We start from the raw sequence: 15,421 nt of genomic DNA, 5'->3' as shown, positions 1-15,421 counted from the left end.
TGTCTCAGGGGGGAACACTATGACAGGATCATGCAGGCTACCAAACACATCCTAAGGTTCTTCCCTTTTTTGGCTCTAAGGTTCACCACTCGTCTGAATTCATGATAACTGAAGAGATAAGCACGGTTGCAATTGCCCCCAAAAATCTATGCGAAAAATTGGAGTTTATTTATCCACAAGTTGACTAGGCTGTGATTATGTATCTGGACTTCTGGTTCTCAATTGATTAAACACTCAATAAGTATTTTGGCGCAAATGCAAAATAATACTCAGCCTCAGCCGTGAGCAATGTTATTGCTGCTGTCCCAGCGACACCACCCACATTCTTTGCATGTTGCAACGTTGTGATTCAAATTGTAATTTTAATCTATAAGTCGTAAACATTTTTGCATTCGTCAATCCATTTCAAAAGGAAATACATAGAAATTAAGGCAAAAGAGTCAATCGACTCAACGCAATGACACATCATACCCCTATTATAGACTCCGTTTTTGGGCATTTTATCAACTGACAGACAACCTTAGGGTATATAATGCAAGTCTAGTCACCTTGTGGACAGATAACCAACTTTCTGAAATGCCCGCTACTGTGATATCAACCGTTTGAACAAAAGACATAATGCATATGGCCTAAGCCTTTTCTCCATCTTTTCCTGGAGGCCAAAAAGAAAATTGCTACTGAATCACAAACGACAAGTGATGTGGCCGAATGATTAATTGCAATCTTTTTTCCTGACAAGATATCATTAACCATGTCCATAACAAAGACTACATAACTTGACGATAGTAACGAAGGGGATGGTTCGTTGCGGCAGCGAGGTGGGCACACAGGTGAACTGATATGTGCTCCAGTTCCCCTCTACTCACTAATAAAGATCAGAAATACTTATAAATCAGATGATGAACGACTATCTAGTGGCATGCTGGCAGGGTAGCGCGCCGTGAGCTCCAGCCTTTTCCTTCGGTACTTCTGGGGTCACCTGAAAACACACGTAATGGATGCCATGAGGCCACGCATGACAACAGCAGTAGTAACAGTGTATTTCATCGAGCAAGTCTGGCAAGTAGGTTTCCATCTTGCTTCATGATTACAACCCTAAGTGAGTGGCAGATGGAAATTATGACTTTTAAGTTCTCACTTTCAATGTTCAGTTGATGGAACAGAAAAAAAAAACAGTTAAAAGAGCTCATACCGTTTTAATGAATCACATATTTTTGCATGAGCGCATCTATGCGGCCTGAATGAGAAGAACATATTGTTACCATTTGCAAAAAGACGGTATGTCGTAAAATTGGTATTCACATTTCATATACCAAATACAAAATAATATTACTCTATTTCTGTACACAAGGCCACTTCGTTTTTCCTGTCAAACTTTGACTTATAATTTTGGTCAACAAAATATGGGTTATATGTCATCAAAAATATATCATCAGAAAGTTCTTTGAAATGTGCGCCAAAAATATAAAGTGGCCTTGTATACTGAAATGGAGGGAGTATGTTACATCTGTGAACTTAAGAAATTGTCAAAACTTAGTCAATTGGGTATGAAATGACATTACCTTTGGGCCATAGGACTGAAAAATGGTTTTCACATCTTCAAACACCTCAAGGATTGGTTTTGCAGCATTAATCTGGTTAAACAGTGGATTGGACAACAGGTGATCAAAGTTCGTACACAAGAAAGCATATCAGCCAAGCGCTAATGGAAGGGCATACACAAAAATAAAGTCTCGGCACACTAGAAAACTTGATATATCGGATTGTACAAATGCACCTATTTGTTCGCTACTATATATTCTCTACAGCCTCTACTGAAGGATGAGATATTCATTCCAAATTCCCAATGTCCCTGCTGAGAGTATGCCCTGTTGTGTGGCACTGGTTCACTGAGATCAGTGTATTCTATAAACTACTTCTTTTCACCATGCTCGAGTTCATGTGTGCTTATTATTGATATTCCAGGTATCACCTGCACTCAATTAGACTGTTAGCGGCTAGGGTTCTGCCCGGTCTTGGCCGGAGACAGTAGGGAAAGGAGGGGGAAGGGCGAGGGCCTGAGCGCGGCGGCCGGCGGTGAGGCGCCGTCCTGGCGCGGTGCGGCGGCGGCGAGAGAAGTTGGCGGCTAGGGTTTAGGGTTTCCGGCTCCTCTAGGAGCCAGGCAATAGAAATAGTCTTATTGCTTAATTCTCAAAATAGTCTTACAGCTCGTATATATAACCATAATCTGGAAATAAAACTAAGATAACTTGCGGGCCTAAGCCTGCCTGTTGGGCCTCCTGCGGCCATAGACCTGGTCGGTCATAACATCTCTCCCCGCCTGCGCAAACAGCTCGTCCTCGAGCTGAAAGTCGGGGTAGTGCTGGCGGAACTCCTCACGCTGCTCCCAAGTAGCGTCCTCCTCTGATAGTCCAGTCCACCGGATCAACACGTACCAGGAGCCTCGGCGCAGCTGAGCCTTCAACGCCTTCTCTGGCTCAGGAAGGAGACGCCCGTCCGTGATCGGTGGAAGGGCCGGCGGTGCCGCGGGTGGCTCGCCGCGGAATGGCTTGAGCAGCCCGACATGGAAGACATCATGGATCCGCGCGCCTGCCGGAAGCTGCAGACGGTAAGCCACTTTCCCAATGCGTTCCAGGATCGCAAAGGGACCGGCATAGCGAGGACCGAGCTTCTTCCTCGCGCGTGGGTCCAAGGACTGCGTAGAGCGGTGAAGTAGACGCAGCCAGACCCAATCACCCACCGCGTACTCCGCCTCGCGATGGTGGCCATCATAGTAACTTTGGCCAACTGCTGGGCCTGCAGGAGTCATTGCTGGACCTCCGCGAGCATCTCATCACGGCTCCTCAGAAGAGCCCCGGCTACCTCGGTCCGTGCCGAGGCCGGATCAACAGGAAGGATCGGCGGGGGTGGCCGGCCATACACCACCTCAAAGGGCGTAGCACGGAGGGCGGAGTGATAAGAGGTGTTGTAGCAGTACTCCGCCCACGAAAGCCAGTCCACCCATGCGCGAGGGCGATCACCTGTAACACAACGCAAATACATGGCAATCACCTTGTTAACGATCTCAGACTGGCTATCCGTCTGAGGGTGGAAGGCGGTGCTCAGGCGTAGCTTCACGCCCGCCAGCCGGAAAAGGTCACGCCACACGTGTCCCGTGAACACGGGGTCCCGATCACTGACGATCGAAGAAGGGAACCCGTGGAGACGGACAATGCCATCGAAGAAGGCCCGTGCGACAGATGCCGCTGAATATGGATGGCCAAGCGCGATGAAATGAGCATACTTGGAGAAGCGGTCGACCACCGTGAGAATGACGGACTTGCCACCCACCTTGGGGAGGCCCTCGATGAAGCCCATGGAGATGTCCGCCCAAACCTGAGATGGGACCTCCAAGGGCTGAAGCATGCCAGCCGGCCGTAGAGTCTCCGTCTTGTTGCGCTGGCATGTCACGCACGATCGTACCCAGTCACGGACCAGGGCACGATCACCGGGAATGTAGAAGTCGGCGCGGAGACGATGGAGCGTCTTCTGCACTCCCTCATGGCCTGCCGAGTGAGCGAGGCGCAGCACCTGCTGGCGAAGATCGTCGTGCGCCGGAACGAAGACCCGGCGCCCATGGAGAAGCGGGCCATCGGCGAGGCGCCACGGCTCCTCCAGCTCTCCCGCCGCCAGCTGCTGCTGTAGGAGGAGGGAGTCGGCCGCGGCAGCGGTCGCCAGGCGGATGTCGGCGTAGAGGGCGAAGGAGGGCCTGGTGATGATGCAGAAGGCCGCCCCCTCCGCCGCACCGTCGTCCACATCGGCGTCACGCCGAGACAGGGCGTTGGCGACGGTGTTAAGGCGACCCGGCCGGTACTCGACAATGAAGTGGCCTCTGATCCATTGGTGCTGGGGCACCGTCGAGAGCCTCTGATCCAGCATGAACTTGAGGCTGTAATGGTCCGTGCGGATCCGGAAATAACGACCCCAAAGATAGGGCCGCCAATGGCGTACTACCTGCACCAACCCAATGAGCTCACGCTCATACGCCGCCAACTTGAGATGGCGTGCGGCAAAGGGGCGGCTGAAGAAAGCGAGTCCCTCGCCCTGGTGTAGGACCGCACCGAACCCCGCACCGAAAGCGTCGCAGTCAAAGGGATTTGCTTATCACCTTTGTGCCGCATAATGAAGCTCTTAACAGACGCACCACCTCATTTGGCCCAGAGATTTGGTTGATGTTTTTTGGATTTCCTTACGATTACCAAACAGACTACTACATCACCAAGGCTTTAGGGGGTTATGGATCTCTTGTCAATTGGTACAATCCTCGCCAGGATAGACGGTACATGCTCATCAAAGCTCGTGTTATCCGTCTGAATCTCGTGCCCAAGAGTTTTATTGTTTGGCAGTTGGGAGGTGCACGAGACTGCTGGACGGTCCAGGTTACTATTTTGAGAAGCAATGACTGGAATGGGTTGCTGCCTGATGTGCTGCCTCCAAATGAAGAACCTCCTCCCGCAGATGGCAATCCACATCCTCAGTTCGGGCCTGAACTCACTGCTGAACAGCTTTACCAGCAGCAAGTTCACAACTGGCTGGTACAGAATGCTGCCCCCAATCACCCTGTGCATCACAACAATGCAGAAGCTCCCAACCAAGAGTGGGCTCCCTGGCCTGAACCTCCAGCTCCTCCTATGCCACCCCACCTAATGAACTTCCAAGCCTGGCTGGCCTCTCAGGGTTTGACTGTTATGCATGGAGTGGTTCCTGACAATAATGTCACTGACAATCCTATGCAAGCATGGCATGAGGCAATTACTGAATCTTCTGAATATACATCCTCGGAAGAATCTGATGCCACTGTCTCCGACTTGCTTGTTATGCCAGCGACTTCTCCAGGAGCCTTTTCTGCTGCTCTGGCGGCTCCATCTGCTGCTGCTGACGTGGTTACCATCTCTGTCGACATTCATGACCAAGGTATGCGCTTTGGTCTATCTGCTCAGGGCGATTCCCTCATGGAAATCCTTTTGGCCAACCCTGTTCCCCGACAGCAACTCAATACTGCACTTTTCAATGCCATCCGGCCTATACTTGCTACAAGGGGACCATGGGCTGCTGGTTTTGGATTCAGACACGAGGTTATGCACTTTGAAGTTCAGGTCACTGCTGGCCCTACTGGCATTCAATTCTCACAAAATACTCTGCTTGCTCCGGCAACTACTGCATCACTACTCATTGAGGAACTTTCTGACAGCCAGGCACCACTTGTTGATCAGTCCAGGCTGGAACCACAGGGCTCCATGGAAGCTTCTCATGTGCTGCTGACTGAAACTGAGGATTCTGCCACTGTGGTGGTACAAACCAACACTTTCAGTTCTGATTTGGAGACTGATTCACACCTCATGGACTTGGCTGCACATCACTCTGAAACTCAGACTGGCCTGCTTCAGATTGCAACAGGTGCCATTTCTGAATCTACAATCAGTGCGGTGGGTTCTTCAACTCATAAACGCAAAGGAAAGGCGCCAGTCCCCATTGACACTTCCACTCTCCGTCGCAGCACTCGTACTAACAAATATGATGGATTTCGCACCACCTCTCTGTCTGAAGCCAAGGTCTCTAAATCCAAGGTAAAACCTCGCACTGTTCCTACAGCCGTCTCTGCTGGTCCTGCAACTGCTGCTTCAAATCAGATGGCTCCTGAAGATCTCCCTCCTCCAACTGACATTGCCACAATGCAAGCCATTGGCACAAATCTATGTGCTATCCCGGAGGAGGAGCTCACGGTTGCTGCTTTCACTGAAGACCCGGCGGGGACCTCTTCATCAACCTCAGCTTGATTCCTCGCTTTATTTCTTCGCTTAATGGCTCTTTTGCAGTCGTGGAACGTACTTTGTTGGAATATTCGTGGTCTTAATGCGGACAAAAAGCGCTTAGCCTTATCTAATGCGATCCAGTCTAGTGGATGTGCGATTATCTGTCTTCAAGAGACTAAAATGCAGACGTTTGATGCTAGCACTTTCAAGTTGATTTGTCCAAAACGCTTTGATAAATTTGCGTATATCCCGTCTGTCGGAGCGTCGGGGGGAATTGTTACGATCTGGAATAGTGCTCTCTTCTCTGGTACGATCGCCTTTGAGGAACAATTTGCGTTAGGCGTCACCTTCACTTCCACTCAAAATGCGCATACTTGGACGTTGGTTAACATCTACGGCCCGTGTCAAGGGGAGCAGCGTAATACTTACACTAAATGGTTGTTTGACTTGACAATTCCGCTGACTGAAGATTGGCTACTGCTTGGAGACTTCAATTTCATTCGATCGCCTAACAATCGAAACCTACCAGGGGGAAACGCCCAGGATATGTTTACTTTCAACGACTTCATCCGTGAGCAAGACTTAACTGAACTTCCTATTAAAGGTAGGGCTTACACCTGGTCGAACATGCAGATCAACCCCCTGCTCGAACAACTAGACTGGTTCTTCACCTCGCTCAACTGGACGACATCCTTCCCCAATACCATGGTAAACCCTTTGGGCCGCCCTGTATCTGATCACATTCCTTGCTCCGTGGTCATTCAATCCACAATCCCCCGGAGCAAGATCTTCCGGTTTGAAACCTACTGGATTGCGCACCCTGGCTTTATGCAGACTGTGGAGGATGCTTGGAATAAACCCATAAAATTTGGCAAAGACAAAAATGCAGCTTCGATCCTTTGTCAAAAGCTGAAAGCTGTCAGATACGCCCTATCCCACTGGAGCAAAAAGATTTCCCGCCTAAAAATTGCCATTGAGAACTCAAATAAGGCCCTTCTTGAGCTGGATAGTCTTGAAGAACGACGTACACTTTCGATCCCTGAGCGTAACTTCAAAAAAATCCTCAAAAAACACCTCCTACGACTCCTTAGTTACCAAAAGGAGTACTGGAAGAAGAGATGCACAATCCGTTGGATTAAGTTTGGCGATGAAAACTCAAAAAAATTTCAAGCTGTTGCCACGGAACGATTCAGACGAAACTGCATTGCTACCCTAAAATCTGAAAATGGGTATACCGTCAAGGATCATGCAAGTAAAGAAGCTATCTTATTTCAAGCCTTCAAACAAAGGCTGGGTTCTTGCTCGAAACCTAACATGAAACTCAACCTATCGTCTCTGTTCCGTCACCAAGTGGACTTTGATAGCCTCACTGCCCCGTTTGCAACGCATGAAATTGATGCTGCGATTAAGGAAATGCCCCCGGACAAAGCCCCGGGCCCGGATGGTTTCAATGGAGCCTTTCTGAAAGCTTGTTGGCCTATCATTAAAAATGATTTCTACAACTTATGCAATGAATTTCACAGAGGAGACTTGAATCTTGAAAGCGTAAATTATGGTTATATCACTCTGATACCAAAGAATGCCTCCCAGGAGACGGTCAATGACTTCCGCCCAATCACTTTGCTCAATTGTTGCCTTAAGCTGATCACCAAACTACTGGCCAATCGTCTCCAAAAAATCATCTTGCAGATAGTCCACCGTAATCAGTACGGGTTCTTGCGTGGACGATCCATACATGACTGCTTAGCGTGGGCCTTCGAGTATATTCACCAGTGTCAAGCCTCGCAAAATGAGATTATCCTACTGAAACTTGATTTTGCCAAAGCCTTTGACACTATTCAACACTCGGCTATGCTCCACATTATGAAAAAAGTGGGTTTCAATGACAAATGGCTCCACTGGATGCAAAGTATCTTCAATTCTGGCAAATCCTCAGTCATTCTAAATGGTACTCCAGGAAGTTCTTTCCTATGCAAGTGCGGTGTGCGACAAGGTGACCCCCTCTCGCCTCTGATATTTGTTATAGCTGCGGATCTCCTTCAATCTGCAATCAACGAGGCTCTTCGGAATAATATTCTGGACTTACCAATCCAACGTGACACTAACGGGGATTACCCAGTTATCCAATACGCGGATGACACACTCATCATCCTGCCAGCTTGCACCCGGCAACTCACCAAGATTAAGGAAATCCTGGAGGATTACGCCACGTCAGTAGGGCTCAAAATCAACTTCCATAAGTCCACACTTGTGCCAATTAACACGCCTCCTGACAAATGCAAAGAACTGGCTGAGCTGTTAGGTTGCACAGTGGGTTCCATGCCGTTCACATATCTGGGGCTGCCCCTAGGCACCACTCGTCCGACCGTGCTGGATCTGGCTCCGCTTGTTTGCAAAGCAGAAAGAAACATTACGGCTGCTATGTCTCTAATGTCGTACGCGGGGAAACTTGCTCTAATGAATTCGTTGGTAACCTCTCTTATCATGTTCACTATGGGTACCATTCGCATCCCACCAAAAATTGTGGCCCAACTAGACAAGATTAGAAGGCATTGCCTATGGCAAAAACGGACCGAAGATGGGACCAAGAGCAATTCTCTTGCGGCTTGGGACATGGTCTGCAGGCCTAAGAAAAATGGTGGACTGGGAGTTGTCAACCTCAAAATACAGAATGACGCTTTGCTGCTTAAGTTTCTCCACAAGTTTTACAACAGGCATGATATCCCTTGGGTACATCTCATTTGGGATTCCTACTATGGTGACTCCATCCCTCATGCACATGATGCATGTGGCTCCTTCTGGTGGAAAGACTTAACTCAGCTAATGCCCATATATCGCGGCGTCACGCACGTAAAAATTGGGAATGGATCTTCTACGCTCTTTTGGAAAGATAATTGGAGCCAGTCCATATATGCTGATAGTTGCCCGAGAGCCTACTCGTATGCTATCTCTGAAGATGTCTCGGTACAACACATTTTCACGTCCCCCCATCTGCAGGAAAACTTTCAACTCCCGCTTTCTATTCAGGCACATGATGAGCTGCGATCCATCCAACTTGAAGTGGCCGAAAACACTCTTACGGAGGAACATGACACCTGGCAGCGTATTTGGGGCGGCAATACTTTCCAGACATCATCATACTACAGATTCTACTTCAGAGATGTAACTGCCCATGAAGCCTTCGGTTGGTTATGGAAAGCAAAGTGTACTCCCAAGCTCAAAACATTCGGGTGGTTCCTGCTGGTTGATCGCCTCAACACCAGAAACACGCTCAAGAGGAGGCACTACAACATTGGGACAAACTTCGACTGCCTCCTTTGTGGCCAACATGTTGAAGAAACGGTGGAACACCTCTTCTTTCACTGCACATTTAGTCAGGAATGTTGGCTACATCTTGGCTTCAACTGGTCTTTGCAGCATGACAGACTTGACATGATCAAACATCAAAAGACCATGCACCCTAGAAAGATGTGGATGGATATTTTTTTGACATCGGCCTGGAGTCTCTGGAAGGAGAGAAACAACCACCACTTTAGGAAAATTAAGCCATCAATTGCTTCCTGGAAACAGAGGTTTAAGTTGGACTTTGACAATCTTAGATATAGAGTGAAACCTTCCAAACAACATATTGTATCTGCCATAGTTGGGTCCATACAGTAGGCGTCTTGTAAACTAGGGTGTCCCATGGTGGTGCCTCAACCACCCATGTATGTAAATCACGCATGTAATTGTACCCCCTGAGGTTTTAGTAATATATATGCAGTAGGAGCCTTTCCTACTGTCTTCACAGTCAAAAAAAAACGGTGAGGGGAGGTCGAAATCCGGCATCTGCAGTACGGGTCCCGTCGTGAGGGCCCCCTTGAGGGCCTCGAATGCTGAAGTGGCCTCCGCATCCCAAGAGAAGGCGTCGCGACGGAGGAGACGCGTGAGCGGGGCCGCGATGAGGCCAAATTCCCGGATGAACTTCCGGTAGTACCCCGCGAGGCCAAGGAACCCGCGAAGAGCCCGCGGAGACTGCGGGATCGGCCAGGCGACGACAGCCGCCACCTTGTCGGCGTCCATGGCCACTCCCTCGGCCGAGGTAAGCGACCGAAGGTGTCCCGAACGAGCACTTCGAGCGCTTAAGATGAAGATGATGCGCCCGAAGCTCGTTGAAGACGATGGCCACATGCTGGAGGTGCTCTGCCCAAGAGGCGCTATAGATAAGAATGTCATCAAAGAAAACGAGCACAAACCGACGTAAGTAGGGCCGGAGGACATCGTTCATCAAGGCCTGAAATGTCGCCGGGGCGTTGGAGAGGCCAAAGGGCATCACCAAGAACTCGAAGTGGCCGTGATGAGTCTGAAACGCCGTCTTGGCGATGTCGTCTGGATGCATGCGCACCTGATGATACCCCGACCGGAGGTCCAGCTTGGTGAAGAAGCGCGCCCCGTGCAGCTCGTCGAGAAGCTCATCGACAACCGGAACAGGAAACTTGTCCTTCAATGTGAGAGCATTAAGGGCGCAGTAGTCGATGCAGAAACGCCACGTGCCATCCGACTTACGAACGAGGAGGACCGGTGCTGTAAATGGGGACGTGGAGATGCGGATGATGCCGGCGGCAAGCATGAGTGCACACTGCCGCTCCAACTCGTCCTTCTGTAGCTGTGGATACCGGTAAGGCCGTACGGCCACAGGGGCCGATCCCGGAAGGAGGTGAATACGGTGGTCGTAGATCCGGGCCGGTGGCAGACCCTGTGGCTCCTCAAAGAGATCCCGGTGCTGCTGCAGGAGCCCGTCCAAGAGCGGATGCTCGGCCTCCGTGGTCGTCGCGGCCAGCTGAAGAGGGGGTGTGGGTGCGGCCCCCCTAATGCCCTCCCACCGAATGCGACGACCCAAACGCCAGAAGGTCATCGTCAGCGCGTCGAAGTCCCAAAGAATAGGACCCAACGTGCGTAAGAAGTCGACGCCGAGGATGAAGTTGAAGCAGCCCAAATCGATGCCGGCGCAGGTGATGGTGAAGTGCTCGTCGCCGATAGTGATGGGCACGTCGCGGGCGAGCCCGTGGTAGCGTAGACGGTCGCCATTAGCGACAGTGACCCGCAACTGTTCCCCTCCAGCCGGCTGGAGCGCAAGACGCCGCATGGTGGCCTCCGACAGGAAATTATGCGTGGAACCTGTGTCCAGGAGGGCCACCAGGCGCTCGCCATGGATCATGACCGGTAAAAGCATCGTCCGTTCATCACGGATGCCGGCCAGCGCGTGAAGGGACACCACTAGGGCGGTAGCCGGGGCCGGTGCGGGTGCCGCTGCGGGCTCCGCAAGAGTCGGGGCGTCAAGGTCAGCCTCCAGGGTGTCCTCCTCGGTCTCGTCCGTCGTCTCCAGGTAGAAGAGGCGCGGGCAAACACGGCCCGGCGCATAGGGCGCATCGCAGTTGAAGCACAGGCCCAAGCGCCTGCGTTCCAGCTGCTCCGCCTGAGTGAGGCGCCGGAACGGCCGCGTCGGGGCCGGGGTAGCGGCCGGGGCGGTGGTAGAGGACGCCGGCGCTGCCGGAGGCGGCCGGGGAGGCGGACGGCCCCCACGTGGCGCGGATGGCCGCGTCGACGTCAAAGCCTGGGCACGCTGCTCGAACGCCCGCGCATAGTACATGGCCGTCTGAAGGTCTTGTGGTCCCTTCATCTCGACGTCCACGCGGATGTGGTCGGGAAGGCCGCCGACGAAGAGCTCCGCCCGCTGTAAGGCTGTCACACCCGGTGCGTGGCACGCTAGAGCCTGGAAGCGGTCGGCGAAATCCTGCACCGTGGAGGTGAACGGTAGGTGGCCCAACTCGGCCAAGCGGCTCCCGCGTACCGGTGGTCCGAACCGAAGAAGACATAGCTCGCGGAAGCGATCCCACGGTGGCATGCCGCCCTCGTCCTGCTCGAGGGCGTAGTACCATGTCTGGGCGGCCCCGCGGAGATGGTAGGAAGCCAGCCACGTGCGCTCGGACGCGGGCGTGCGCTGTCCACGAAAGAACTGGTCACATTGGTTGAGCCAGTTAAGCGGGTCGTCCGAACCGTCGTACGTGGCGAAGTCGATTTTTGCGAACCGGGGCGGTTGCTGGTGTGGCGCGCCCGGGCCCACTGCCTCGGCGGTACGGAGGGCTGATGACGGCGCCCGGTCTAGGGTGGAAGGCCCGGCGTAGTGCCCTGTGACGCCCGACGCCTCGGGCTGCCACTGGACCCCTAACGGCGGCCGGGCCTCCGTGGGAGCCGACGGCGGCCCGTGGATTGCGGCGGCGCTGGGGAAGGCGGCAGTGATGGTTGCTGGATGGGGAGGTGCGGCTGGCCCTGGCCCGGCGTGGTGCCGGGGGCGGAGGAGAGCGGCGCTGATAGGGAGGCCGTAGTACCCGGCGACGCGGCGGCGGTGGTGGAGGAATCGATGGCAGCGGCGGTGGGGGAGGCGTGGGGGAGCGGCGGCGGCGGTGGTGGGATTGGCGGGGAAGACATGGTCGAAATCCGGGTATCTGATACCAAGGTGTTAGCGGCTAGGGTTCTGCCCGGTCTTGGCCGGAGACAGTAGGGAAAGGAGGGGGAAGGGCGAGGGCCTGAGCGCGGCGGCCGGCGGCGAGGCGCCGTCCTGGCGCGGTGCGGCGGCGGCGAGAGAAGGAGGCGGCTAGGGTTTAGGGTTTCCGGCTCCTCTGGGAGCCGGGCAATAGAAATAGTCTTATTGCTTAATTCTCAAAATAGTCTTACAGCTCGTATATATAACCATAATCTGAAAATAAAACTAAGATAACTTGCGGGCCTAAGCCTGCCTGTTGGGCCTCCTGCGGCCATAGACCTGGCCGGTCATAACATAGACCCTGAACTACAGGAGCATTTGCTAGACATACTAAAAAATTCTACAGCATGGCTCTTAATAATTTATGAAAAGTCGATACATAAGGCTGGTAACAATGAACTGTTCTACAGAAGAATGACATATGCTTTTGCACTCAAAATCATACCCCTTCTTAACCTAGCATTTGAATCATAGTAGATAGTACTCAACTATATGTAGCTGGATTGTACAAAAATACTGAATCATTTCCTGGTGACGCGTGGCTATCTTAAATCACAACAAGTATTTATGTGACACTGTGAAGAATAAGTTGTTGTGCAGAAGCGTGTCATATCCTTTTACATAAAAAAATGGATATACCTTCTTAACCTTGCCCTTAGAGTCATAGTACTGAACTACAGGCAAACTTGATTCTTCAAAAACTCTGAATCTTTTCCTGATAGTCTCAACGTTATCGTCAGCTCTTCCCTGCAGTTGATCAACAAAAGAAAACAATGTTAGAAGCAATGAAGAGATCATGTCACATACAATCCAGCAAATAAACATAAGAGATTAAATCTAACCTGATTGCGACCCAGAAGACGCCTTACCATCTCTTCCTCAGAACAGTCGAAGAATAGCACAAACTCAGGAGATATTTTTATCTGCAGTAATGTATAATAACTAAAGGTCGTTAGTTTGCTTTTAAAACACAAAAGGAAAAGGTCAAAGTACCAACTAATTTTGAAGTTAGGAACTCTATTATTTTATAGAAGTCCGAAAACAAAGTGGGCTTACAACATTCTCAAATGACAGACGGTTTTCTTGATTCCTTGGAAATCCATCAATGAGGAATTTGTCATTTTCACTTTTTACCATTGCTTCTTGTAAGAGCTTTACGGTTATCTCAGATGGAACAATTTTCCCTTCCTTTATAATGCTGTCAATCATGGTTCTGTAGGGGAGAAAAAAGCCAATTAAGCGTTATTAATAAAATAAGGAATATAACCTCTGGAGTCGAGCAGGTTTGTTACCCATTCTCAGAACCAGACTTGATTTCTGAGCGCAACAGCTCTCCAGCGCTAAGATGTGTAAATCCGAAATGCTCCACAATATTGCTACATTGTGTACCTTTTCCACTTCCAGGACCACCTGTGGTTTTGCATAAAATGAGAAGCCATGAATTGGCAGCAGCATAGGTACTGACAACAAGCTCATTTTCCACTATGAAGAAGTTGGAGCCATCGTTACGGAATACAGAAGTTACCTAGAACAAATACAACTGCAACTTTCTTCCCAGCCAAGATATTCGCAGCACCATCCTGCAAATACGAGCAATTCAATCGATCAAAGTAAGAATGTGAGGATTTAATCCAGGATTAACTTCACTGGTAACACTGAAAATGGAATCAAAATTTAATATAACATTGAGATTGAGGGTACCTGCCTTACATATTAAAGAGCATGCATAACATAAGTGTCATGTACAGTTTTAAACTACAAAGCAATGGGATACATAGATGAAGACTCAAAAGTAATCTAGGAATCCAGTAACAACTGCAAGTTGTACCCTAACGTGAAAAACATACCTCCTGCTCGGCGACAGGCACTGAAGCATCCACGGCTGTGCTCATTGCTGCAAGCATTCCATGACTCAGCTTGAGCAAGCAATGGATAATAAACTTTGGATGGCTCAGCAGAAAAGAGGGAAAGTGTCAAGACTCTACTCTACTGTAAACTGGCAGTGCATTAGAACGTAGCAAAATTAAACTAAATAGTTAGCAAGAAGGGTGATGAACTTGCAGTTTCCTTTATTTCCATGCTTTCAAGATTTGAAATGCTAAACAAATGAGGCCATAATTTTGCTTCAGCTGCAGTAACAGTATATAGACAAACTATCTTACCACATTGTACCTACAGCTTTTCATTTTTCATCATGATTTTCCCTTAGATTTCTTGATTCATAGCTCTGATTATAAATTGCGCACGCAAATGAGCTATCAATGTTTCAAAACAGAAAAGTTGACATTCACAGTCCTGTACGCCAACACTCTTTCTTCAGGGTTGAATTAGCCTACGCGTACGCGATACATTAGCATTTTATACACAATCATCGCTGTGCATAAAGTCACTCTTGGCCACTTATATTTGGCATTACTTATGCAAACCATATGTCGCTCATCCTAAATATTGGACTGCTGCTCTGTAACAAAGTACCGAACACAAGGCAACAAAAATGACGGCAACCACTCCTAGATGTGGCCAGTGGCACACAACCCTCTGTTAATTGATTATTTCTTGGTCGGATCCACACGGCTGAGTGCAGGAGATCACTCCACCAGAACCTAACCAGTAAGCCACTGGAGGCCTCTGTTAGAGCAACTCACTATTTTGGGTGAAAACTTTTCCCCAATAAACAGAGCCAATTTAGTGGCTAAAAGCATCCATGAATCCATCAGGCAGACAGGCAACCAGACCTAGCCATGGAGTTTATTTTGATCTGCCGCTTCTACTCTGTAGGCTGGAACAATCAAACCGGGATGAGAAGTGTGGCAGAGCAGAGAGACACGTACCCTACTTGTCGAGCTGGGCGGGTCGCTAGAAGTGGGTCCAATCGGCGAGAGTGGTGCCAGATAGCAGCACCTGCCTAGGAGGAGGACGGAGAGGGAGGCGCGGCAGCGAAGGGAGGAGCCGAGGAGGTCGGCGGCGGCGGCGAGAGGAGTTAGGAAAGGAACCGGCTGAAAAAGTGGCCGCACGCGAGCCAGTTATGGCCAGCCAGGTGCCTCAGCAGACCGTCTCCTAGCCGTTGGATTGCGATCAAACGGTTGGCAAGGGCCAACGGGGGAAC

General features: G+C 50.5%; 1 protein-coding gene across 4 annotated transcripts; it reads right to left on the bottom strand.

The window, feature by feature from the left end:
• Positions 1 to 701: 701 nt before the first annotated feature.
• LOC123151068 (UMP-CMP kinase 4) lies at positions 702 to 15,378 on the bottom strand. 4 transcript variants are annotated; one of them, XM_044570855.1, is made up of 10 exons: positions 15,147 to 15,338; positions 14,163 to 14,255; positions 13,841 to 13,895; positions 13,608 to 13,725; positions 13,372 to 13,528; positions 13,158 to 13,238; positions 12,955 to 13,062; positions 1,563 to 1,634; positions 1,193 to 1,237; positions 702 to 979 (listed from the first exon to the last, which is right to left on the bottom strand). In XM_044570855.1, exons 2-9 carry the CDS (start codon positions 14,217 to 14,219, stop codon positions 1,229 to 1,231), a joined length of 657 nt encoding a protein of 218 aa, XP_044426790.1. In that variant the 5' UTR covers positions 14,220 to 14,255; positions 15,147 to 15,338; the 3' UTR covers positions 702 to 979; positions 1,193 to 1,228. The 4 variants fall into 4 exon arrangements, with proteins under 4 accessions (XP_044426790.1, XP_044426789.1, XP_044426787.1 ...); XM_044570854.1 differs by lacking the exon at positions 1,193 to 1,237 and having other exon boundaries at positions 14,163 to 14,209; positions 15,147 to 15,378; XM_044570852.1 differs by lacking the exon at positions 1,193 to 1,237.
• Positions 15,379 to 15,421: the final 43 nt, after the last annotated feature.

This window comes from Triticum aestivum, chromosome 7A, assembly GCF_018294505.1.
Source record: "Triticum aestivum cultivar Chinese Spring chromosome 7A, IWGSC CS RefSeq v2.1, whole genome shotgun sequence".
Classification (NCBI taxonomy): Eukaryota; Viridiplantae; Streptophyta; class Magnoliopsida; order Poales; family Poaceae; genus Triticum; species Triticum aestivum.
This window is presented reverse-complemented; position numbering and strand designations above follow the sequence as displayed.